The following is a 27,806-nucleotide window of genomic DNA, read 5'->3' on the forward strand; positions in this document are numbered from 1 at the left end:
AGAATGTTGAATATGGAAAAGTTTATGCCAATATGTTTTTATACACAGAAATTTTATTAAAAGTTGTTCTGTAACATTCTATACAAATAAATTTATCATGATCTATGTCAAAATTTCTAGAAAATCTTAATTCTCACGATTAATCAAATTTAATGTAAAATTTCTATCTATTTTATTGTTTCTGTATCATGCAAAACTGTTAATAATATTTTACCATAAAAATATACTTTTAATGCAATCAATTTGTATCATAGTCGAACTAATAAAAATTTTCGTTTTATTATAAGTCACATCATATTTTATCTATTTCTATACTTCAGAAATTAATGCTTTCCTATACCAGACAATTTATAATATATATAATATTATAATATATATATATATATATTGTATATAAAAAATAACATTCTTAAATATAATACTATCAATCTTATTTAATTGTATAAATAACATACCACATTTAATAACATTTTATCATGTATCAATCACATATACATCCTATCTAATTTTATTATATCTGTAAATTTATGTTATTCTATATGTAAGGATAATTCTATGATATTCTATTTATGTGTATATTTGAATTTATGATGCATTATGTGTGTGTGTGTGCGTGCGTGCGTGCGTGCGTGCGTGCGTGCGTGCGTGCGTGCGTGCGTGCGTGCGTGCGTGCGTGCTTCTATAACTTTAGGGTTTTTTGTATACTTATGTATGCGATTGTATGTAACTATATGTGTATGCGATTGTATGATATTCTATTCACTTTAAATTATGTAATTATGGAAATTATGCAAATTTATCTACATACGTATCCGATTCTATGTACGTACCTCTATTATATTCTATCTATGAGAGCATGTAACTCAATGGTATTCTATTTATGTGTGTACGATTAAGATAGGTACATTTGCCACTCGCAAAAGCTGGAGGTTATTGCAAAATTACGGGTTGAAGTGAGGAAAAAGCAGTTTTTTGCTTGCGTCTCGTAAACTAAAAACGGAATCGAAAAAAGTTTTTAATAAAAGTTGTAGGTATTAAGTAGACCTACAATAATAAATTTGGTTCATTAAGATCGGTCGATTAGTTTAGTTGTAAAATAGAAAAAACCATGACAAATGGCCTTCTTTAAAATTGTTTATAATTTTCTCAAAAATTAATTTAAGCATTTGAAGTTATAGGAAAATATAGCTTTTATTACGATAAAAAAGTGTACTAAATTTCATCAAAAAATATTAATAACTTTTCGAATTATATCAATTGCTTATCCGAAAAGTGCTCCACTAACATTTAATTTCTACATTTTTGAGACCATACACAAACTCGAATCAAAGTTTTTTTCTCTTTTTAAAGAGTTGAAGTGTCATATTGGTATTACAAAATGTATGCAATGCAATTAAGTGCCTTAAATAAACGTGTAAAAACAAGGTTAATTATTAATTAAATAACTTTTAAAGTATTACGCTATCAAAATGAGGTAAGATATATTTGAAAGGTGCGATTTTTCTTTCAATTTTAAAAAAAGTACATTATCCTAAGTTGCTTAAAAGCCAAGATAATTTTTTTTTTTGAAAAATTATTGTTGTTACAGTTATGAATATTAAGAGCTGAAATTTTGACATTGTCTTATTAAAAAGTTAAAGTAGTCTTTCCCAAAAGTTTGAAACAATTCATGAAGATCGACCACTGTAAACGTGTTAACAAAAGCAGTATCAATCCGAGAGCGGCGGCCAGCGATGCCGCGCGCGCGCATATAAAATTGATCTGGCGCGTTCAAATTACTTTAATCGTCATTATCTGGGGAACTAAGCATCTGAGAAAGACAGTTCTTTTTTAAATCTGGGCTATCTCGACGAGACAAGATTAACAAGCTGAACTATATTTCTTCCTTATATTCTCCTTATATTTCTTCACATAAACGTACTTAGAAAATAATATAATACTTTTTGTCGCCAGTGGTGTATAAAAATAAATTGATAAATTTATTTAGTCGATTGTTTGGCAATCCGTTTATTAAAAACACAACGTTTCGACCATTGATTTTGGTCCTCCTCAGGTGTACATAAGATGTTAAATTACGGCGTAATAGTTTTTAAAATTTCGGACCAGCGAAAATAAAACATGTTTTATAACAAATCGTTACAATAAATAAGATTAATTAAATTTAATATTACATTGTACATTTTTAAAAAACGACGCAACGAAATACTCGGAAACGGCGGAAATATAAGTAGTAAGAATAGTAAAAACTTACATGTCAAATTCTTAACGTGATGTTTTGAACGATATGTAAATTACAATTACGCATAGTGTGTATTAAATGTCGTAGAACTTATATATAACGCAGAGACAAGATAGATCACGTCAAATAAGTAACAGATCGGTGAGACGACTAAAAGTCAGATACAATATTTAAACAACAATAGTTATCAATGTACAGATACCAAAACTAAGTCATTGTTATTATTCTATTATAGGGTGTTCAGATTTTCCGTGCCTTTCTGTAGAGGTTCATAGAATTTTTGTTCCTCTTTATGAAAAACATCTCAGCCATTTCCCTCTTTTTTCTATTATTTTCAATATGTAATATTTGAGGATTTTGCCAATTAAAATCATGATTTTCTTTTACTCTATGTTTGCTGACCACTGAGTGTTCACTCTCATTCTTTTTTATATCATTTTTATGTTCGTTTATCCGTGTTATTAGCTGACGTTTTGTTTGCCCAATGTAGGAATAGTTACAGTTATTACATTTTAAATGGTAAACTACATTTGTTCTATTTAAGGTGTCCAACTTATCCTTGCCCTTTTTGATAATCCTGTCAAGCTTTTTAGGGCCGGTGAAAAGCATGCTAATTCCAATTCTTTTTAGATGTTGACCAATACCATCCGTAATACCCTTTATGTAAGGCAGAGTTAGAACTTTTTTTATAATCTATCCTACTTTTTTCTTTAGTCAAACTATTGTTAAAAGACAGTGACCCGTGATTCAGTTTTTTAATTCTTCGGTTAATGAATTTATTAATAATCTTGTCTGGAAAGCAATTATTTTTTAAAATGTTTTTTACTATAATAATTAGAAGCATGAAATCTTTTGTCAGACAATAAAATTGCTCGGTTAACTAAATTAATTATGGTATTGGTCTTGTATTTCATTGGGTGGTTGGACTAATAATTTATGTAGCGTCTAGAAAATGTAGATTTTCTGTACCAATTTGTTAACAGCCCTTTATCCTCCCGAATGATCATAATATCCAAAAAAGGCAGTGTACTGTTATTTTCGCATTCATGTGTGAATTTCAACCCAGGATGATAATTATTAAAAATTGAAAGGACATTCTCTATTTTGTTATGAGGCAAAATGGTGATTACGTCATCAACATACCGATGAAATATTGGAATACTAAATTTTAATTTTTGCAAGCAACTGGTTTCAAGGTCGTCTAATACCATATCCGCTAAAATTGGAGATAACGGCGACCCCATAGGGCTACCATACACCTGCTCATAAAACATACCGTCGAAACTAAAGCAAGTGGAACTTAAAATCAAATCCACCGCATCACAGTGGGCCAGGAGACCAGAAAAAGTGGCCAAAAGTCGATTCTAGAAATAAGGTCAGACAAATGTCCTGTCTTAATCTTGATAGTCGAAAGTAATTATTTTGAAAATTTTATTTGATTTGATTAGTTGCTTTATATTTGACAACAATATTAACTTTTAAAATCATGGATGCAGTTGAAAATTTTACTTTTCAAATATTTTATTAGCATTGCTGTATTTCCGTAAACAAAAAGTCTTTTATTACTTCTCATCCATTATTATATATAGACAAATCATTATAATGGAGTTCAAAGTAAATAGTGCAAGAATTAAAAAAATGGTATATCTTTATACTCATTTATTATTGAAATTTGATAGGTTGCGCATATTTTCAAATTATGGCTCCCTTAAACTCCGCCAGTTATTGACATTAATCGAGTAGTATTGAATTCTTTTAAGTATGTATTTTAAAAATATGGTGCCCACTTTTGCCCGTTTTTGCATAATTTGAAGAATTTTATAATAATTCGAGACTGTACGCGCATGTAAGATGTAAAGAATTGATTTTTGCACATTGTGTACTATATTAATATTAATGTTAAAATTAAATTTAATTCAGAATTGTTGAATAATATGTAATATATTTTGTAGATTACTGTCAAAATCTAAAAATTCAAAATAGCGGATTCAATATGGCGGATGAGAAATGTAAAAACATGGCAATTTTAATGCAAATTTTTTATTGGAGATTTTTAAGGACGCTGATTACGAACATGCTATTCAATTTTTTAAATTTAAAATGGCGAATTCAAAATGGCAGATCAAAAATGCAAAAACTTGTCGTTTATTGATAAAAATTTTTTTTCAAGTGTTTTTGAGATCTTTAAGAGGTTACATACACCCAGAAATTTTAAGAAAATGCATTTTTTGTTTTTTGCATATTTGTAAAGTATAAGGTCTTGAGAATATCCCTTGCAAGTTTCAAAGTGATTCTTTGAAAATTGTCGGAGATATAGTGAAAAAGGTCTAAGCGCGTTCGACGACGCTGGGGCGCGATGGGCGCCTTCTAATCCTTCACAGCAGGTAGCTTACGCAAGAATATTACGCCGGCAAGCTAAAATCGAAGCCTTTGATGCCGCTATATTTGGGGAGGGTTCACTGTATGGCCCTGGAGTGGATGACTCCATGTAAGTTTGAAAAAAAGTTATCTACGTTTTAACCGAATGTCAAATTTTAAACGCGTTTTTCTCGAAACCATGTTTTCAAAACGCGTGCCAAAAATATCTCGAAAACGGCTGGATCGATTTATTTAAAATTTGGAGGGCTTAATCTACACAAAAAAAGGCAGTCTTTATTGTAGCGGTTTTTTTAAAGCCCTTACTTTTTTGTTAAGTTAAAAAGACGACCGATTTTTATCCTAAAAAATCGCTTTTTTTCTTTAAACGGCCGCCATTTTGTAAAAAATCGATATTTTAAAAATCGGCTACGATAAAGACTAGATAATATCATTCAGTTTAAGAAAATTCTAGGTTGGTCTGTTTCAGATAAGTTCTGTACGAGCTGCAATTGGCACCGCAAAGCACCTTTTTTCAACAAAGTCTTGCGACGAGGACAATATTTCCGCCATTTTTAAATATTTTCAGTTCAAATTTATTCTGAAACATGTTCTAAGAATGTATTTTAAAGTAAAGAAAACTAGGATTAATTACATACATTAGGTTTCGAAAAAAAAAATCGAGAAAGAGGCCTATTTTTTACGTCTCTGGGTGTATGTAACCCCTTAATTACAAATTTGCTATTCGAATTCTAAATTCAAAATGACGAAATCAAAGTGGCAAAAAAAGTTTATTGTAATATAAATAAATATAAGTGGTTGGATGTCTATGAAAATAGGATATTAAAAATTTAAATCAAATATTTTATCAAATTTTCCCGCGATTAGCCTACATAACTATAGTTTCTGAGATCTACTGCGAGAAGGTTGCAAGACATCATCGGACTTTATTTGTTTTTTTTATTTAAAAAATTAAAAAGCATATTTGTAATCAGCGTCCTTGAAAACTTCTGATAAAAAATTTGCATTAAAATTGCCATGTTTTTACATTTCTTGATAAAGATGTTATATCCGCCTTATTGGATCTGCCATTTTGAATTTTTAGGTTTTGAAATCATATTTGTTATTAGCAACCTCCAAAACCGCCATATATCCAGTTTTATATTAAAACGAACCAATTTTTATTAATTTTAGTCGCCATATTGTATCCGCCATTTTGAATTTTTAAATTTTGACATTATATTTGTTATTAGCGACCTCAAAAATCCTTATATATAAAGTTTTATTAAAATCCGACAAAATCTTGACTTTTAGCACTTTTTCTGGTTTCTTGGCCCACTGTGCATAATGAGAGGCAAGGAGACTCATTATACAAAATATTCCATAAAGGGTTTTAAATCATACTGCAACCTCCACCTTAGATCTCCACCTTAGGAAATTATAATTTTTGCAGACTATTATTATTAGATTATTATTTTGTAGACTAATTGCTATTATTATAGTTTAAAAATTAATAATTTGTTTTTAATTTTAATTACTATTTTAATTTTGTTTTTAAATTCTGACTTTAGATTCAAATCAATTGGATTCAACAATCATAAATATCTACCATTATCGAACTTTACGATTAGAGTACTTTAACATTTTTATCCGCTATTTTGAATCCGCCATTTTGAATTTCTAAGTTTTGTGTTTTGATTTGAAATCAGCAGCTCTGAAAAGCTACGAAAACCAAATTTCAGCACAATCGGAGCAATTTTAGCATTTTTATCCGCCATTTTGTATCTGCCATTTTGAATTTCTAAATTTTGAATTTAAATTAGAAATCAGCGATCCCCAAAACTACTGAGTTCCAAATTTGACAGTAATTAGAGCACTTTTAGAATTTTGGCCACTTTTTGGGGTCTCCTGGCCCACTGTGCGCATGTATGAATTGTGGTAATTGTAACGTTGGTATGAATTATGGTAATTGTAAACGTTTTTGTGTGCAGCGATATCTTATGCCATCGTGTTCTCAACGATTCAAAAACCAGTTCTTTTGGAATGTTAGTGAACAACGATGTTACATCTAACGAAACTAATCGTTGCTCTCCAATCTTAACATTGCTAATGTAGTTCACAAAGGACCAACTGTTATTAATATGTGATTTAGATTTATCGATGGAATTCTATAATAATCTATGCAAAAAACATACAACATTGTAAGAAGGACTTCCAATGGTTGAAATAATCACGCATAAGGGAAAGCCATCCCTATGTATTTTGAGAAGAACATAGCATCGTGGAAGATTTTCATTTGTACATCTGAGATCTCTATAATCAATTTTGTCAATAATGTTATTGTCCCGCCACGATTTCACAAGCTGATTGAGTTTAGAATTAAGTTTTTTAGTAGGATCTTTTTGAATTTTTTAATAAGTGGAACTGTCATTTAATAAATCAAGCATCTTATTGTTATAATCTTCCCTATCCATAATAACAGTGACTTGCCCTTTATCGGCGCGTGTGACAAAGATATCACCTTCTGCTTGCAGAAATTTTCTACATTCGGCAAACTGGTTTAAAATGTACCTATTCATATAGTTTACATGATATTTGTTGCTAAGGAACTTTTGTAAATAATTGGTCACCAGGATAAGTTGGACACCTTAAATAGAACAAATGTAGTTTACCATTTAAAATGTAATAACTGTAACTATTCCTACATTGGGCAAACAAAACGTCAGCTAATAACATGGATAAACAAACATAAGAACGATATAAGAAAGAATAAGAGTGAACACTCAATGGTCAGCAAACATAGAGTGAAAGAAAATCATGATTTTAATTGGCAAAACCCTCAAATATTACATATTGAAAATAATAGAAAAAAGAGGGAAATGGCTGAGATGTTCTTCATAAAGAGGAACAAAGATTCTATCAATCTACAGAAAGACACGGAAAATCTGAACACCCCGTATAATAGAATAATAACGATGACTTAATTTTGGTATCTGTACATTGACATCTATTGTTGTTTAAATATTGTATCTGACTTTTAGTCGTCTCACCGATCTGTTACTTATTTGACGTGATCTGTCTCTGCGTTAGATATAAATTCTACGACATTTAATACACACTATGTGTAATTGTAATTTACATATCGTTCAAAACATCACGTTAAGAATTTGACATATAAGTTTTTGCTATTCTTATTATTTATATTTCCGCCGTTTCCGAATATTTTGTTGCGTCGTTTTTTAAAAATGTACAATTTAATATTAAATTTAATTAACCTTATTTATTGTAACGATTTGTTATAGAACATGTTTTATCTTTGCTGGTCCGAAATTTTAAAAACTGTTATGCCATAATTTAACATCTTATGTACACCCGAAGAGGACCAAAATCAATGGTCGAAATGTTGTGATTTTAATAAACAAATTGCCAGACAGTTGACTGAATAAATTTATCAATTTATTTTTAAACGTACTAATTTATATTTCTCTTTTTTTATTTATTTATTTAACGCGCTGAATATGTATAAACAATTTATTTATTTATGCGACGCGTGCTGTATGTTAATATAATTTAATTTTGTTATTACTTGCATTGCAAGAAATGTGTAGGTTTTATATTTTTTTTGCATAATTTAATGCTATTAACAAACATTTAAATTAAAATAGAACTTTAGTGCAATTAATAGTAATATAACTTTCGCCGGCCGCCGCTCTCGCGTTGATACTGCTTTTGTTAACACATTTACAGTGATCGATTTTCATAAATCGCTTCGAACTTTTGGGAAAAATTACTTTAACTTTTTAATAAGACAATGTCAAAATTTCAGCTCTTAATATTCATAACTGTAACACCAATGATTTAAAAAAAAATTATCTCGGTTTCTAAGCAACTTAGGATGCTGTACTATTTTTTAAAACTTGAAGAAAAATTGCACCTTTCAAATACATTTTACCTCATTTTGATAGCGTAAATACTTTAAAAGTTATTCAATTATTAATTGGAGTTGTTTTTTACACGTTTATTTGAGGCACTTAATTGCATTGCGTTTTTTAATACCGGTATATGATACTGCAATTTTTTAAGAAGAGAAAAAACTTTGATATGGGTTTGTGTATGGTCTCAAAAATGTAGAAATTAAGTTTTAATGGAGTACTTTTCGGAAAAACAATTGATATAACTCGAAAATTTATTAATATTTTTTTGATGAAATTTGGTACACTTTTTTACCGTAATAAAAACTATATTTTCCTATAATTTCAAATGCTTGAGTTAATTTTTAAGAAAGTTATAAACAATTTAAAAAACGATTATTTTTCATGGTTTTTTCTACTTTACAACTAAACTAATCGACCGATCTTAACGAACCAAATGTATTATTGTAGGTCTACTTAATACTTATATTTGAAACTTTGTTCGATTCCATTTTTAGTTTATGAGGCGCAAGCAAAAAACTGCTTTTTCCTCACTTCAACCCGTAATTTTGCAATAACCTCCAGCTTTTACGAATGGCAAACGTACCTATCTTAATCTACACATATTAATTGTACTTTACGCACAGTCAAACCTGAATTATCAATTTTTTCCCAAAACGGCCCTTTTTGAAGCTAATTTTCCTAAACTATTATATATAATCGCATTTACGTGCATAAAATACGTACAACCACAATACACATATAATGAATGTCACATACACACATGTATGGTATAACATATAGCAGCATATACGTGTACGCGTACACTTGGCGCGAGGCAGCGTGCCTTTTGAAATCTCCAAATTTAAGTCTCATTTTCAATATCAGCGTATGAAATTAAAACCATCAAAATGACATTTTATATATTATACCTATATAAGGTTTTTAAGAAAGTTTAGTGATTGAGGTTAATCAATAACAGGGTGAATTACGACCATAGACATAGTAAGTATAGACCGAGCATTTCGCTGTATAAGCGTTGCATACGAAAAGAAAGAGAAAAGATATATGAAGAATTTCTTTTTTTTTTAATGCCAGAGAAGTGGGGAGCACTTCTCATCTCTTCGCGTCGATCCATCATTTCCCCTGTCAGGCTTTCCCTATGATGATGTCAGAGAGAGAAAGAAATTCTTCATATATCTTTTCTCTTTCTTTTCGTATGCATCAACGCTTATACAGCGGAATGCTCGGTTTATACTTACTATGTCTATAATAACGACAAACAATCTGTAAATATACAAAATATTTATAAAATTTAAAACTTTGAACATTTCGTTCCCCGAATTGAAAAGCTGTTTTAATAAATGGTTTTAAAAAATTGTGAGAACCTTTGCGGAGATTGTTTCTGCAAAATTGAGCCGATTCTGTGAGGGATCAAAAAATGGCCTTATGGACTCTCCTTCTTTATTTCGAAACTTCTAGAGACTTTCCCTCTATACCACAGCCTGTAAAAGAATCTTAATTTCTGGTGTCAAGTCTTTGTAGCGTCCAACCAATGCTGCCAGATTTGGCCTGGTTGTCCGGCTACGCTAGTTCGACGCACGCGCTTACGAGTTAAATACATTAACGTATCACAAATTTGTGGACTCTTGTGACTACAAGAGTAAGGCCCGATTGCGCACATAAGCGATTGGACTCAGTAGTATTTCTCAATTGGATGCAGACCTGATTGGACATGGACCCGATTGGACACGGACTCGATTGGACACGGACCCGGTTGGACACAGACCCGATTGGACACGGACTCGATTGGACACCGACCCGATTGCACACCGACCCGATTGCAAACGGACCCGATTGCGCATCAATCTGTTTGCACACGGACCCGATTGCACACGAACCCGATTGCGCACCGACCCGTTTGCACACGGACCCGATTGCACACGGACCCGATTGGACACGGACTCGATTGGACATAGACCAGATTGGACACGGACCCGATTGGACATGGATCCGATTGCACACGGACCCGATTGCACACCGACCCGATTGCGCACCGATCTGTTTGCACACAGACCTGATTGCACGATACGATTCCGCATCGCAGAATAATGCAAAAACAACCTAGATAGCACAGAAGATTTAGCATAAATTTTTATAAATATTGTACAAATTTATTTTTAAAAAACATTTTTATAATCATTTTTGTATTATTTCTAAATAATTTATGAAAAACGATTATATAACTTTAAAAAAATGTTTTTTAAAAATAAATTCGTAAAATTTATTTTTAATTTATAAAAATTTATGCTAAATCTTCTGTGCTATTTAGGTTGTTGTTGCATTATTCTGCGATGCGGAATCGATATTTTGAAAATGTACTGAAAGATATTTATAGTATATAAATTCGAAATAATTTTTATATTTTTGGATTATAATAACATAAATATTTTGTTTTAATATTTTCATAAATATTTATTATAACTTTTTTATACTTGGCAAACTCAGACATAAAAATACGTACAAAATATTTATTATATTTTTCTTTTTTATACATATTTTATAGTCGCAAATTCATGTGGTGCAGAAAATGCTTTGTGCACCCCCCCCCCCCACACACACACACGAGGTGCAAGGGGGGCTTCGCCCCCATCCCGCACCCACTCGTTTAAGTCGCTAACCCATGTACTATCTGCAATGCGGAATCGTATCATGTGCAATCGGGTTCTTGTGCAAACGAGTCGGTGCACAATCGGGTCCGTGTGCAAACGAGTCGGTGCGTAATCGAGTCCGTGTGCAATCAGGTCAGTGTGCAACCGGGTCCGTGTCCAATCGCGACTGTGTTCAATCGCGAAATACTACTGTGTCCAATCGCTTATGTGCGCAATCGGGACAGTCTCGACTACACATAGATGTGCGTGGATAAGTAGAAAGTAGAATGTTCATATATTGATGAAAAATATATTATACATTTTTTTGTAATTGAGAAAAATATTTTATTTGACAAAAATATTACTGGGATGTCCTCTCTACTACTATAAAAGTTCTTTGACCAATTAAATGTTATTAGCAAATTCAGATATAGGTTAGAAAAAGAGCAGTTTGAAGAAAATTGTTTTTATTTTCAGTTTAATTCATAATCTGATATTAATAGGTGTAGTTTAATTCTGGAAAAGGATTTCCAAATCTACGAAAGAAATACATACAAAACTTGTTCATAATTTCTGGTAAAAATTTTTATTAGGAACAAATAGAAACAGTTAGAAAAAAATAAAATTTCTAACAGTTTTTAACGGAATCCTATATCTGCAAGCTTAAAGAAAAGACTCAATTACTGTCCGTTTCTATAAGCAACATTATTGCATTCGCAAATGCAGTCAGAAATTGCAACAGCATATAACTATATGTACTTATAATTTATCCGTACATTAGCATTTATAAGTTTTTGCAGAAATAAATTCTGTCCGTTTCTGTTTGCATCCTGTATGCATCAGATATCTGTCTGTAATTACGGATACTATATCCATCTTCCTTTGTTTGCAACGACAATTTATAGGAATCTGTTTGGAATTACAGATACAATGTTTATCCGTTTCTGTTTACATTTTGAACGCACCGAGTGTAGGCAGTATGTATCCATAATTACAGATGCTATATCCATCTGCCTTTGTTATTAAGGTATATTTTTGCAGTAAGAAAGATATAATATACATACGTACACGTTTAGCAAAAAAAAAAAATAGTATTAAAAATGTTACAGATTGCAAAGGACCTATATACATATATGCAAAAACGGAAAGAAAGTATATAATCGATTTTTAACAAAATGATCTGAATGTATGTATGCAGATGTATAACGATACGTTTTTTTAGTTAAACTAATTCAGAGTTTATTTTTCACCCTCTAGTGTGAAAAAAAGATAAACTAGTGCAATTAATTAAAAAGATTTTTTTTTGTTCTATCCGCACGTGCATGTTTTTGTATTCGTTCACTTTACAACATTTATAACTGGATATTTTGAATTTTTATATAGTGTATATAGAAACGGATAGTTACATTACCGTATAGAGTTGGATCGTTTCGTTAGATACTGTTCGCGACGACTTGGTGACGAGTTTGTTGGTGCCTCTCAGGATGGTAAGCAGGGTGAGAAGACGTTCGTGGAACAGGTGTTAAATAAGAAAACGCACTGCAATTACGTGTCACATGGACTCATTGTGATGTACGAGTCGTACGTCAGAAACAGATAGTTACATCAGCGCACAGATTCGGATAGTTCCGTTACAGATCAATTAGATGCAGTTAGCAGCTTTCTTTCTGTTTTTGCGTATATAATCCCATACGATCTGCAACATTTTTTATTTGTTTCTATCTGTAAATACAGGGAAAGAAACGCATAGTAAATCGGTTACAAACGGATAGGATATATTTTTTATCCGTTTCTAATGGAATTTTTACCAAAGATGTGAACGAATGACTTTACATTATCGACCTCAATTAAGTTTTACGGGCAGTTTAGTATTCTCTTAAAACTCTACAACTTTTATATAAACATTTTTGAAGAAAATGCATATTTTATGAGATATTTAACTATTACTGAACTTTTGGGATACACTGTATGATAGTTTATATTATATTTATGTTATATATATGTACCTGTGTTTGTTTTCTCTAAATTTCTTAGAGTGAAATATCATTCCAAATGAGTTGATTTTTACATCAAACAATAATGGAAATACTGTAACTCCTCGATAGTGAAAATCTACTTTTTACAAAAGTGATTGTTTTAACTCTGAACATGGAGTAAAACGTGTTACACGTTTACACCACATTTCAAAGTGAATATTCACACGATGAGAAAATGAAGCCTTCACTATTTTATCGAGTGAATTTTTCTTTTTTATGTTATGAGTGAATTTTTCTCTTTTATGTTACGAATGCAGATTCAGAAGATTTACTCATATCATAGGGTCTTAGCAGAATGGCTCATAATTTTAAGATAATGTTTTATGGTTTAAGTCTTTGTCTTTAAGTAACGCACAATAACTATCTTGACACATGCGAGACACGTTAACGTTGCGAGACAACGAGCCGACTTGTGCCGCAGTTTTGGTCTTTGCCGCAAATAAGCGCGTACGTGTTTTACATTTGTGCGCATTTTATGTGTTTTTCACTCTTCATGAATGAAAACATTCTATTCCATATTATGTAGAGTGAAAATATTTACTACATAGAGTGAAAATGTACTCTATATTCTACATAATAAAGTACACAAGTTTCACTTCATTTTGCAGTGTTAAAAATTCATTCTATAACACAAAGTGAGAGAATTAATTTCAAATGAATAAAAAGTCACTCTAATTCGAGTGATTCGACCAGTCACTCAATTTTTGAATGAATTATCACTCTAAGAAATTTAGAGAATTGGATTTCTCTCATTCATAATAGTAATAATAATAATAATGAGAGCGGAGTTAGTAATATCAGTTTCTAAATCTAAAGAATTTCTCTATGTTTTTACTAAAAATTACAAACTTAATTTCATATATAGAGGATATGTGAGTTCAAAATCGCGATTTGTCACTTACGAGTCCATCGCTCTCACTTGGAGATACACTTAGACTACGTCTGTAATCGTAGTATATGTAAACTTAAAATATATTAATATATTATCTATTTTTATATTTTGGGGATCAATCATGTAATAGCTTTGTAAAACTTTTACTTTTTACTTTTTTATCTGCATAAACTTTTTTATTATTTACGGGATTATATGTAACTCTATGTGAAAATTCCAAATCACTCAATACGATTAGTATACAAATTTTAAAGGAAATTACTAGTATTAATAACTCCAATAACCCTTACAAACATATATAACCATAATTTTAGAAATACGTGATATCTCATAACACTTTTCACGTGAATTTTTTCGCCTTGAAACTTGGTGTTAAAGATACATTTCTCGACGTATAGATATTCACTTTTTGTGCACTATATTTGTAAACTTATCATATTTAGGTTGTTCATCAAATAATAAACAAGGACAAATGATGCTTACAAACGCTGTGAACATCAAAGAGAGCACACAGCTTTAGTGATTTGTACTTTTCATATACAGAGTTAGATGTGAATAATATAAGTATATGCGAAAAAAATACAACAGAAAGTGAAAAGTTTCATGATAGATCTCCTGGTGTGATATAAATTTTGTCAATTTGTTTTTCTTATTGCGTAGGCTTGCGACTTACCCTTGTATTGGAAAATACCACTTTTTCTGGCAGCAGGCGGTGATCAAAAAGGATTTGTCGAGATGAATGTTTTTCTAGAGTTTTGGAAAGAGTAAGGATATGGAATGTAATTTATATTTTTTATTAAAAATGTATATTGAGATAAATTATAAATATTTTTTAAATCTTCTATATTTTATCAAGTTTTCTATATTTTATATAAAATGTTTATTATAACTGTTGCCATGAACTTCTTCCCTATTATAATTATATAAAAATGTGAAGATACATAAATTAAACTATTATAAATCAAAATAATAGAGCTTTTATGATTAAAAAAAGATTATAAAAATAAATAAATGTATAAATATAAAATGAATAAGTTGTTTCTAATAAATCTAGTATATTAATTTAATATTTTGAATAAAGTTCCGAAAAGCGCAAACCTCTGATTGCGCTGAAATTTTAACTAAAGCTCATCTTTGATTAGAAAAGAAAGTTTCTCAAAGGATTTTTGGCGACAAACCCTCGTTTGCCCCCCAGCCTCTTTAAAGTTTTTACAGTTCTTATTAAATATCTCCGAAAATATTGATTTTAGAGAAAAAAATTTGAAACAAAAAGCTCATAAAAAGCTCTACAAAAAAGGTTATATACATTTTTTACGTAAACCTATTATTTTGGCTGTTATGACCCAAAATAATTCGGCGGAGGTCAAATTGACTTCGTCAAACATTTTTTAATTTCTGTTTTATTAAATATGCGAAATTTTTTAAATTTAAAGGTTATATATATTTATTTAATGTAAACAAAAGTGCAAATTTAAAAAAAAATTAAAAAAAAAAATTTTTTACAGTTTAATTGTTTTAGTGATATAAAACAGAAATATTTCTATAATCTCGTTTTGCGAGAAATATATCTCGTCTCGCGTGGAAATTCGCAAAGGGTTGTGCAGAAAACGCGGGGGAGGGGCGGAACCCCCCCCCTGCACCCGTATTTTTTCCTAACTCTAACCCACCAATTTTATGTTGCTATTTGGTTAATGTGAAAACATTGGAAACGAATAGCGTGGAAAGTCGCAAACCTATATGGTACTGTATAAGCGTGGACGTTGTTTACTTTACGTAAAACACTGATATCATGTATCGTATTTATGAAACGTAAAGTAAACGACGTCCACGCTTGTACAGTATCATATAGGTTTGCGACTTTCCACGCTATGCGAATTTATGTGGCGACGTCGAGTACAACTTTTAAAGCAAGATCTTTTCAATCAATTATTGACAGATATAAAAAAGTGTTATCCAGGTAGTTAATAAGTTAATAAGTAAAAAACTATTAAAAAATTAAATAATTGTAAAATATTATATTTTGTGTTAGATGTTAAATTATAATAATGTTTATATTTTATTTTAAATTATAGAAATATTTCTGTTTTATATTAAATTGTAAAGAAATTATTTTTTTGTCAAATTTGCAATTAAACTTTTGTTTACGTTAAATATATATAACCTTTAAATTAAAAAATTTTTGCATATTTAGTAAAACAGAAATTTAAAAAATATTTGACGGGGTCAACTTGACCCCGCCTAGTTATTTTGGGTCATAACAGCAAAATAATAGGTTTACGTAAAAAATGTATATAACCTTTTTTGTAGAGCTTTTAATGAGTTTTATTTTTTGTTTCAAACTTTTTTCTCTAAAATCAATATTTTCGGAGATATTTAGTAAGAACTGTAAAAATTTTGAAGGGGGCTGTGGGGCAAACAAGGCTTTGTCGCCAAAAATCCTTTCAGGGACTTTCTTCTCTAATTAAGAGTAAGCTTTAGTTAAAATTTTAGCGCGATTGAAGGTTTGCGCTTTCCGGAACTGTACCTAATATTTTATTTTTTAAATATATTAAATATTAATATATTAAATATTTAACTCTCCGTGGTCACACTTCCAAAAAGTTCTGTGCTGGTCACACCGGGGTATATTGGACCTTAGCTCACGTTTTTACTTGCCATATTGATAGCTTTTATTATTTTGAAAAAAATCAATAAACTTGAAACATTGATGTAAAATATTGTATATTACCGAATGTAAAAACTTGATTTTAACATCAAAAAAATTGTAAAAGAAATTTTTCGCAAAATTATTTTTTTTCGCTTAAAAAATTATATAAGTTTTTAATATTTTTCAAATTTAGTGTGATACGTAAAGCATGTTATTTTAAAAAAGTTATGTCATAAGGGGCGTTTCCAAAAAAGGTATTTATTTCATGAAAAAATTGAGGGCATTTTAGGAAATATAACGTTGAATTTTTTGTAAAAAAGTTTTATTTATTACAAAAAAATTATATTAGCACTTACAAGGAAATTTACATTAATGATGTAACTATAATCAATCATAACCTATAAATAACCTTAATGATAAACTATAATCAAGAGACACGATAGTGGCTTGCGCCAAGTAAACATTGCACACGAGACATCTTTACACGAGTATACGACTTGCGAGCACCCGAGATTATCGGATCTCAGAAACGGCTAAACCGATTGAGTTTTAATCCATACAGAACAAGATATTCTATGAACATCCTAGAATATCCTATTAACATTCTAGATATTCATAAAATTCTAGGATGTTTATAGAATATCTTGTTTTGTATGGGAACTAGGGTCAATCGAAAGCTTGAGATTGATTTATATAAAAAGACTTTATATTTTTCCTTTAAATGCCCTATAAGTGGAGATATTACGATGCAAAGTCCGAAATGCCAAAATTTCATTTAAAATACGTTGTCGACGTCGTCGTCGTCGTCGTCGTCAACTTTGTAAGTATCTCTAAGAGGCTCGACGGAAGGACGACAATCCATCTCGCGTATTTGCTACCATATGGCGTTCGCATCGTTACTACAGTAGAGTGCCTTTAATCAGAGTGGCCCCATAGTATAACCAGTAGTGGCACTCCGTTTCGTGTCGGCATCTTTGATCTCCGCGTGGAGGTCCACGTGACCATCCGCCACTAAAATTCAGGACCGAATAGAAAAAGTAGTGATAATGCCTCTCTTTTTTTTAAATAGTTCTTATAAGATGTCTGGGCACGTATGTGCACGTATGTACATACGTTCCTGACGCCTTGAATCTGATTGGGGCCTGTCCAAATAAAAGCTGCGCAGCGTGATCTGCGCGACCACGCATTCTTTTGCTGAGTGCCACTACTGGTTATACTGTGGTGGCGCCATAAGAGAGGTTCCGCCATGTTTCATCGAAATCGTGCGAGTGAGAAAGCGATATGTCCGAGCGAGAAAGAGATATGTCTCTGTCTAACACAGTGTATACGTATATAGTATTGCTGACAGAAACAGATTATGGAAAGTGTTGACATTTTTGTGAGTTATTTTAGAAAAAGGGTTAGATGTATAGTACTTTTTTGTAATAATACATCTGACAAGTAACACTATCTAAATGCCACTCACCGATTTTGATATGCTTAGAATATGTTATAGTTTAGGTCAAAATAAGATACACGTATTTTTTTATAAGTGCCCATACGGCCGTTGAAGTGGTGAAAACCATCTTGAAGAAAAATCGGTTTTTATTTTTTTAAGCAAATATTGTCGAAACAATAGGATATAAAAAAATTTTAAATAAAATTTTTATGGTTTCTAACGTACTTTAAAACTACTTTATCATATATGGTTAAATTTGTTGTTAAATATATATATACTATGCACACATATATACTAAATATATATGTATATATATACAATAACTTTTGCTATAAACAAAATTTTTAAATTTTCAAAAATTGAGAGGGATGAGGATTTCGAAAAACAATTTTTGAAAAATTTGATTGCACAGTTTTAAAATACATTAGAAACCATAAAAATTTTGTTTGAAATTTTTTTTATATCTCCTACTGTTTCGATGATATTTGCTTAGAAAGATAAAAATCGATTTTTTTTAAGAGGGTTTTTACCACTTCAACGGCCGTATGGGCACGTATAAAAAAATACGTATCTCTTATTTTGACCTAGACTACAACATATTCTAAGCATATCAAAATCGATGAGTGGCACTTGGATAGTGTTACTTGTGAGAAAGGATATATATTATTTATAATTTTTAATTCAAGTATTTTTTCAATAAAAATACAAATATTTATATTTGAATTGGCGGGATCCGATGAAATATAATGGACCAAACTATGTCAGTTAAGTCGTAATTTATCATTAACAAAGTACCTACATGGCACCATTTTGATTAAAGGCTTTCTATACTACAGCATCGTGTATAATGGGTCACGTGAGTTGCCATTGGCCTAGTTTACACCGCACGATCTGACCTATACCGCGACCTAAGGTAGGCTAGTAACAAATTGTTTACACCGTGTAGACTTATACATAAGTTTGGACTAATGTAGGTAAGTAGTTTATATGTGTATGCTATAAAGCAGACCCATCTATTAGCATTTGCTGGTACACTTATCCGCTTTATAGTACACCACCGTTTACACGCGTTACGTTGTGTGGCCTAAAATGGGTCAGGGATCGTGAAAAAGTGACCTGACCCAAACAAGTTCGCGAGTGTATACATCGTTATGACCTATCGTGTTTGGGTCGAATATAGTATATAGGTCGCGGACTAAACGTACGGTGTAAACATGCTCAGTGGCTCGGTTGCACTAAGGGGTGTGTAGTGTGAGGTTATGTTGAGGTTATGTTATATTATGACAGTTTCGTGAAGTAGTGCATTATTATATTGTCTTATCTGATGCGTTTTTCAAAAATAATTTTAGTTGTAATTTTTTAATAAGAGAAATCAAAGTTGTGATAAATTTCGAGAGGCATTATAGAGGTTCACGTAAGGGACTCAGTGTAAGATTACGAAACACAATTTCGTAATTTGTGCTTTATCAATATTTATGTCGAGAAAGAGAGAGAGAGAGAGAGAGAGAGAGAGAGAGAGAGAGAGAGAGAGAGAGAGAGAGAGAGAGAGAGAGAGAGAAGGGGAGAGGGGAAGAAAAAGGAGGAAGGGGAGAGAAGTTAATATAATGGCGATTAACATATTTATTTATTTTAAAAAAAATTATAATAAAACATTTAGTTGTAATAAAATATTTATTTATCTGTTTTATGTTATAAATCTTTTTCATTTCATACTTGTATGAGAGCACAGCAGCCAATATTTTAATATCAAAAATTTATATTTATGTGGTTTTATATTTAAGATTGGGCTGTAATTTTGAAAATGTCCAATCTCCAATTTAGTTCAAATTCTGTAAATAGATTTTTTTTAGAGAAAAAAAAATATACAAGAAGGATTTTTGGCGAGTCAAAATTTTTTTTATGTTGATAAGTAGGAAATTTATAATTTGTAGGCAAAAATTTAAATTTATGGTATTTGTTTTCACATTGTTCTGGAGATAAGATATATGATAAATATTAATTCGACAACATAGGGGGAGGGGAGATAGAATTATCTACTTTAACCAAAAGTGCGTATAGAAATAACTATGTCAGTTAAGTCGTAATTTATCATCAACTAAGTACACACCGTATTTTTGCGCACTTCTGCTTAGAGCACTCCTACCGGCGGGGTGAGTGCGGGAGGGAGGCACCTCACGCGCGCGCGCATGTGTGTGTGGGACCACAGCGAAGCAGTGTCGGTTAAGTGTACTTCTCAATCATATGTGAATATTTGTGGTGATATAGAGTGAAAAGAATGGAAAGAAATTCATTTCATGTATTATTAAGTGATATAAAATGCGTATATTATGGAAATTAAGATAGAAAGTAGTGATTGTGCAATTTCATTCTTTCTACATTAATAATAAAGATTTAAAAATTATAGATTTCCTACTTACCGACATCAAAAAAATTTTTTTTGAATTGCCAAAAATTCTTCTCGCATATGCTTTATTTCTAAAAGAAATCTATTTTCAAAATTTGAACTAAATTAGAGATTGGACGTTTTCGAAACTATCGCCTAAGATGGTTTTAAGTACATCTTCAAATGCTCTGTAGTAAATAAAATGGTGACATAGTATTTTTAAGATAAACTTAAGACAATTATTATAAAATCAAATTATGAATACTGACCAAAAATAGTAATAAATTAGATGTTTTAATTCGTATAAATAACCGGTCTTATAGTTGGTAAAAAATATTTTGATGTCATTATTTTTGTAGGGAAGATTTGTATGTGTGCGCGCGCGTGCGTGTGAGCATAATTATTTAAAATAATTGTTTGTTTAATGATTAAAATTACATTTTGGTTGTTTGAACATATTTTTTAATAAACAAATTATAATATTTTTTTACGCCTAAAATGTTTTTTTAACTCAAAGTGAAGCTTTTAATACTTCATTGTCAGCTAACTATTTGCTGCTAACAATAGGAAAACAATTTTCTGCGGAATAAGGTTTTCAAATCCAGAACTTACTGTGTCCTCGAGTGCGCTCCAATTGCAACCAAAACTTGATAGATATCATATTCTAACACAAAATTGATTACAATACTACAGCAAATTTGCAATTAACAGTGAGATATTAGATTGAAGCAACAAATTGACAGCATGTTTGTCAATTGCAGACCGATAACAGATTTGCACCAAATATTTAGCAGATTTGTATGCAGAATTTTCAACAAATTAACAACAAACCCAAAGCAGATTTGTTTGCAGAAATGACAGCAAATTGACAATAAACAACAAGTAGATTTGTCCACAAAAAGACAGATTAGTAATAAAGTACATTGGTTTAGTGTCTTTTTTTTTCAATATGGATAGAAAAAAAGCATCATTTTTGTTAATTTTATTTCAATCTTTTTTATAGACTGACATATTTTAGTATAGTATTATGTCGATGGCGAAATCTTACTTCTTACTGCGCTCTATTAGCGAACTCTTTTATTTATATGAAGGTGTATTTTGTTCACGAAAAAAACCCACATAGCGCCACATAGCATTGGATAGTGAAAAGAATATCATCTTCTTCTTTTAATGCACATCCATTAATGGATATTTGTGACCACATTCTCTATTTTTGTCTATTCCTAACCGTGTGTATTAGCTCTCTTACATTCGCAATTCCGGACCAGTCTGATGTTACGCAACCATGACATTTTCTTTTGTCCTAGTCCCCTCCTTCCTTCTATCTTGCCCTCAATTATCAGCTGTAAGAATTGGTACTTTTTGCCACGCATGACGTGTCCCAGATACACTGTCTTCCTTTTTTTCACTATCATCAGCAACTCATGGTCTCTCTCTAGTCTCCTTGGGACCTCTGTGTTAGTTATTTTTGCTATCTACGGTATTTTTAGCATCCTGCGATATATCCACATCTCGAAAGCCTCCAACTTGTTTATCTTGGCCACCTTTAAGGTCCAAGCCTCCATGCCGTAAAGGAGCACCGACCAAACGTAACATTTGATGAATCTAACTCTAAGGTCTAAGTTATAATCTATATGCGTAAATGCCTTCTTAAATTTTGTATCATATTAATATCATCTTAAGAATTAATATACTTACACAAACTTTGTTATTATTGATGTAAGTGAATTTTAGTTGATAACAGCATTTCATGCTCATATCAATGCATATAGCGTTTAAGAATAAAAATTTACTTGCAGTAAGAATTTATTTTTTCTGTGTATGATGAGATATTTCTGTCTGCATGTGTATATTATATGTATATATACAGGGTGTTAATAAACCCCTGCATAATATTCATACCATCATGTAGCCTACGAAAATCAAAGACGAAAAGCTCTGTAAATTTTTCGATTCCATGCATATAGCTCTTATAATTATTGTCGGATAATAGTGAAATACGGCTAATGTGCGCATAGCTATAACGTAAACATGAGCGCGGTGAAAAACAAGACGGTCGCCGCGAATCGCGCCGCTGCAAGTTGCGAGACGAAGAGAATACAAACAAAATTTATTGCTATTCGCAACGCTGTTTGTAGTGATCGGCGATTGGAACTAAGAATGTTCGACGATAACTTGTAACTAAAATTTACACATAGACTTTTAAACCATACTACATAAATTGCAAAGGTAAAAAAATATTAAAAGTTGATTGTAAGCTTTCAAAGAATCATTTCATAGTATTTTCATTAAATTTTAAATTAATGAAAGCGAATAATTTGTTTGAAACCCATTACAGCTTATGCCCTTTCGTAATTTTCACTCTCTCTCTCTCTCTCTCTCTCTCTCTCTCTCTCTCTCTCTTTTTCTCTTTCTCCTTCTCTCTTTCCGACTGCTACGAACAGAATTGTATTTACAAGGTGATTCAGAATAACCCAAGTGTCCTTGCAATGACATATTACCGAGTTAATTCTGAAACGATTTTTTTCTTTACAAAAATTTTATCCAAAGCTTGCTTTTTGAATTATTAAATAAAATAGTTACCGAATCACAGAGGAGGCATACAAATGGTGGGCAGGGGCGGCGCGACTTACCATAAAACACGGGTGATTACAAATTCAATGTCTTTATACTTGACGGATGAATAATTTTATCGGGAATAAACAACACTTCACATTTAACACTTCACATGTAACAAATTTATACCGAAAAAAAAACGCGTTTACATAACGCACACAACCTGATGCGGAGACTCAATATCAACAGAACAAAGTCGAGGTTATGTTTTTTGAAGAGCTTTAAGTGTAAATCTGTCGATAATTGCAGTCGATAAATCATAGTGGCCTAGTTTACATCGTGCATTTGATACGCGTATCAAGTAGTGAATTTAAGCTGATCAGCCAATGATTAAACACATTCACTAGTTATTTACTATTTGATACGCGTATCAAATGCACGATGTAAACTAGGCCAGTATTAATCTAATATTATGATAAAGTAGAGTATTACTTAATCGGCAGTGGAATGCTTCGAAACATAGGATTGCTAACGTCCGATTGCACTAACTTTATTTTAGCTTTAAGCAAGACTTAAATGTATCAGTCTTTATTTATTTAAAAATATTGTGTGACAAGAAAAAGAAAATTTATGACTTATCGATACGAATTTGTTACATGTGAAGTGTTAAATGTGAAGTGTTGTTTATTCCCGATAAATTATTCATTCGTGAAGCAGTATAAAGACATCGAATTTGTAATCACCCGTGTTGGATAATGAGCCGCGCCGCCTCTGCTTACCTTCTGTATACCTCTCGTCATTTAGTAACTTTTTATTTAATAATTAAAAAAATAAGTTTTGGATAAAATTTTTGTAAAGAAAAATTGTCTCAGAATTAACTCAGGAATATGTTATTGCAAGAACACCTGGATCGTTTTAAATTACCCTGTATATATCTGACTTTGTCGCGTCGGTGCTGTCAGTAGTGTTCTGTTCAGTAGGTTGCGTAATCTAGTATCAAGAAATCTGAAGAAGTATAAGTGATTTTGATAATTTTAAAGTAAATTTTAATTGTAGTATAATTTATAATCGTACGATGTTATAAGATTTTAAAGCAAATTATAAAGGAGAATGTTAAAAATGAGCTAATTTTAGTTCTCTAAGGGAAAAGTGAATGGATCTTAAAAATTGTTTGAATCCATTTTGTAAAAAGGAAATGTTACTATTGTATTGTTACCGGTTTTTCGTGATGCTGATTGGTTCTCTCGCTGCGCTTATTTCGCGTTGCGAGAGTAATTGTCATTGTGATTGAATTTTGACAACTGTCAAATTGTATAGATGGTTATCTATACAATTATTGTTGTAGTTTTTTTTTAAGTAAAAAATACAAAGTTAAATAACGGGCGCAAAACGCGCGTCTGTAATGTTTATTATAATAAAAAATGTTTATTTACGGTTAGTAATCATAAAACCATGATTCTAGGCAGAATTATGAGCACATTCTGCGTACAATGATGGCGGACTACTTTAGCATTATCCAGGATGCACCATGTGGAGATACAATCTGCCTGGCATTCTTTGGCAGGTTTTAGAACCCCACAGTATGTTCACTCCTCTGGTATTTAGTGAATTGACTTCAAACCCTTTTTGCCGCACGTGTGTGGGTGCCTACGTGCGTGCGTGCCTGCCTGCTTAATCTCTGCCAACGGATGCCAGGCGGACTGTACCTCCACGTAGTGCATCCTGCTAAAGTAGTCCATGATCTTTACACGCAGAATGTGCCTACAATTTTCCTTAGAATCATGGTTTTGTGATCATTAACCATAAATAGGTCAGTGATAGTTTTTACTATATTCAGGCCATTCTTGTAATGTTCCTATTACTAGTCGGATAAATGATTGTTATTTTTTGTCATCTTAGGACTTAAACAATGATATTTAAGGTCAAATAATAAGATAAAGAGGTCAATATATCGAGCCAATATCAATTTTCCTAATACAATATAATTTATTAAATCAAAAATATATCATTATAAACGCTGTTAAAAACAACTGTGTTAAAATTGTTAAACAAATTTCGAAACGTTTCGACTATACATAGTCCTCTTCAATCGTGCCAAATTACCAATATTTATGAAATTAAACATGAGTAAAATAATGCAAACGAAAATATAACCAGTTAGAAAATGATTCCGATTAAATATCCATGAAAACAACGCATATTGTCTATAAAAATGTATCATAATAATTAAAACGTGAACGAATAAATAATATAATCAAAAACAGTCAAAAAATATGGTCAAAAATCTTGTTGAGAAATCTTGTCTAAAAGATCAAAACCGATGGAAAACGTGTAATTTATGAACAATATAAACCGATATGCGTATTGTAAAAAAAAAAAAAAAAAAAAAAAAACTATAAACTTACATATGCTGATTCCAGACAGCAAAAAAGCAAAAAAGCAAAAAAGCCAACAGTTTCTACAAAGCGTTAAAACGAATGTAACGTTCGGTAGTCAGAGGCAGAATTTATTTTCTAACTTATTATTTGTGCTTAGCATTAACGAGCTTTTTATATTTTGTTTATTTTTAAGGTCCATCATCCAAATACCGAATCGTTGTCGGCAATTTCAAATTACGCAGTATTTTAATATTTTTTTGCTTTATTTGCAGTAAAAAATTCTGAAAAAATTACATTAAATTACTTGTAAATTGTTGAATACAATTTTTGTTAAAAATTATGCAAATTTTCTATTACAGAAACATCTAAATTTTCTTGAAAAATAACAAAAATCAATCAACTGGAATTTCATTAAAAATAAAATTTAAATTTACAAAAAGCGTTGTAAACTTTACTTTTAAAAGCTTACCGTTATTTCTATGTTTCAACAAGTTGATCATTTTTACATGTAGAAAAGTACGAACTGTACCAAATACGAAATTATCTTACTTTGTTGGCCTGTCATGTCTCTAAAAAAATTCTGCGATAATTTTAACCATTTTAACATGAAAGCTTGATGTTATTTCTATAAAATTGTTTTTTTTGTATTTGTTACTATTAAATCAAGTGACTTACCGTTTTTCAACAAAATTGTTCTAAAAGAGTAGTATTTCGACTACAAAATCCTGCTTTGATGATTATAGTTCCGGCAGGTTGTTAAAATACAATTTTTATGCAATGTCATCAGTCCAGACAAAGTGGCCATGCTGGTGGCTGTTGGCAACTTTGACCGCCGAGCACGAACTCTTTTTTTTTCTTTTGTATTATTATCATGCCCAATATAAAAAACAACTTTGAATAATCATCTTATTATTAATAGGCTACTTTAATTAACATTTTGAATTTTCCAACATTTCTATAATGTCTTATAAAGAATTATTTTTTCCAAGTTATTTTGACAATTGTTCTGAATTTATGTAACTTTTATATAAATAAAATACACTATTTTATGAGTTTAAACCGTTTTTGATCAGTCATTTTTTATTTTAAAGCTAAGTGGCCACTTTGCCCGACATGGTCGGTATTTTTGAAAAATTAATATTTTAGGTAATTAATTCAATCCTAAAATTTTATTGAAAAATTCTATTATGTACTAGGATAGTTCAAGCATATAATCACTAATTTTGATGCTTTTACGCGGCGATTGCAAGTTAACTTAAAAAATCAGCAAACCTTAGCCTGACTACTTTTCCCGCTTTTCTCCTACATTAATATTACAAAAAAATTACAAAAAAATTCATAAATTAATTATGCTTTTTCTGTAAATGATTGATCGACGAAGAAGTTAATGAAATAAATTTTAACTAACCTCTTTTATAAAAGTAAATACAATGAATACCTTGATTCGATAATCTTCTGTCAGTATTAACATCAAATGATATCTTTTTTTTTGACACAATTTTTAATACATCCCGTATTTATTACGTTTACATTACTTTACGGTCCGTTTACGAATGTAAAAGAAAACGTAATATATACAGTAATTGGGACACCAACATCGAAGGTATTTTTTGATGAAACTTCGTTATCGACACATTACATAAACACATTTAGAAACCTTGCTTAATAAAAAAGATAGAACTTGATAGAAAATATTTTATGATGTTGAATCCGAGATTTGGTTGCGGTTTTTCCTATTGTCGATTACATATTCCAGATAGATTATCAATCATTCTGGGCAATAAACAATGATTTAATCGTTGGTAAGGACTTTTATATAAAATGTTATAGACGGTTAATAATGTTTTTTACATTAAACTTGATTGCCATGAACTTCCCTTTATCGTAAAATCCGGATACAACTTTATAGGATTTGTATAAGGTAGTCTATAATAAAGAATTATTTAATCATTAATAAGGTTTTTCATATATAATATAATGGAGACAGTATATCACGTTTTTCATATCAACCTTCATTGTTAAGGCCAAACTCGTCTTTATTGTAATAGAACTTAATAGGATTTGCATGACATAGTCCCTATAAACTATGTAATTTTCAAAGCTTTTCATATACAATATGATAATCAGTAAATTATGTTTTTCATCCCTAATAGCAAAATGCTAGTAGATTGCGAGCAGATTGGCAGCAAATTCAATCAGATACCCATTGCAGATCCATAGCATTCTGTGTCCGCATTAAGCTCAGTATTTGTTGACAAAGCCTGCTGGCATGGCATGCCAGCAGATTGATTGCAGAAACCGAGCAGGATCTGCTGACATA

General features: G+C 31.0%; 1 protein-coding gene across 19 annotated transcripts in view; it reads left to right on the forward strand.

Annotated features, from left to right (window-relative positions):
- LOC105839109 (serine/threonine-protein phosphatase 2A regulatory subunit B'' subunit alpha) overlaps positions 1-27,806 on the forward strand; it is a 310,192-nt gene that overhangs the window by 101,294 nt on the left and 181,092 nt on the right. For 18 of the 19 annotated variants that reach the window (XR_004963295.1, XR_004963294.1, XR_004963290.1 and 15 more), the window contains one exon: positions 14,745-14,848. The exons of the other annotated variant lie outside the window; for it this stretch is intronic. Coding sequence is in view for 5 of the 18 variants with exons in the window: in XM_012685169.3 (XP_012540623.1) it covers positions 14,745-14,848 (104 nt within the window). In the remaining 13 variants the exon portion in view is untranslated. The remainder of the gene's footprint in view (positions 1-14,744; positions 14,849-27,806) is intronic. 19 annotated transcript variants of the gene reach the window in all.

Source organism: Monomorium pharaonis, chromosome 5, assembly GCF_013373865.1.
Source record: "Monomorium pharaonis isolate MP-MQ-018 chromosome 5, ASM1337386v2, whole genome shotgun sequence".
NCBI classification, from domain to species: Eukaryota; Metazoa; Arthropoda; class Insecta; order Hymenoptera; family Formicidae; genus Monomorium; species Monomorium pharaonis.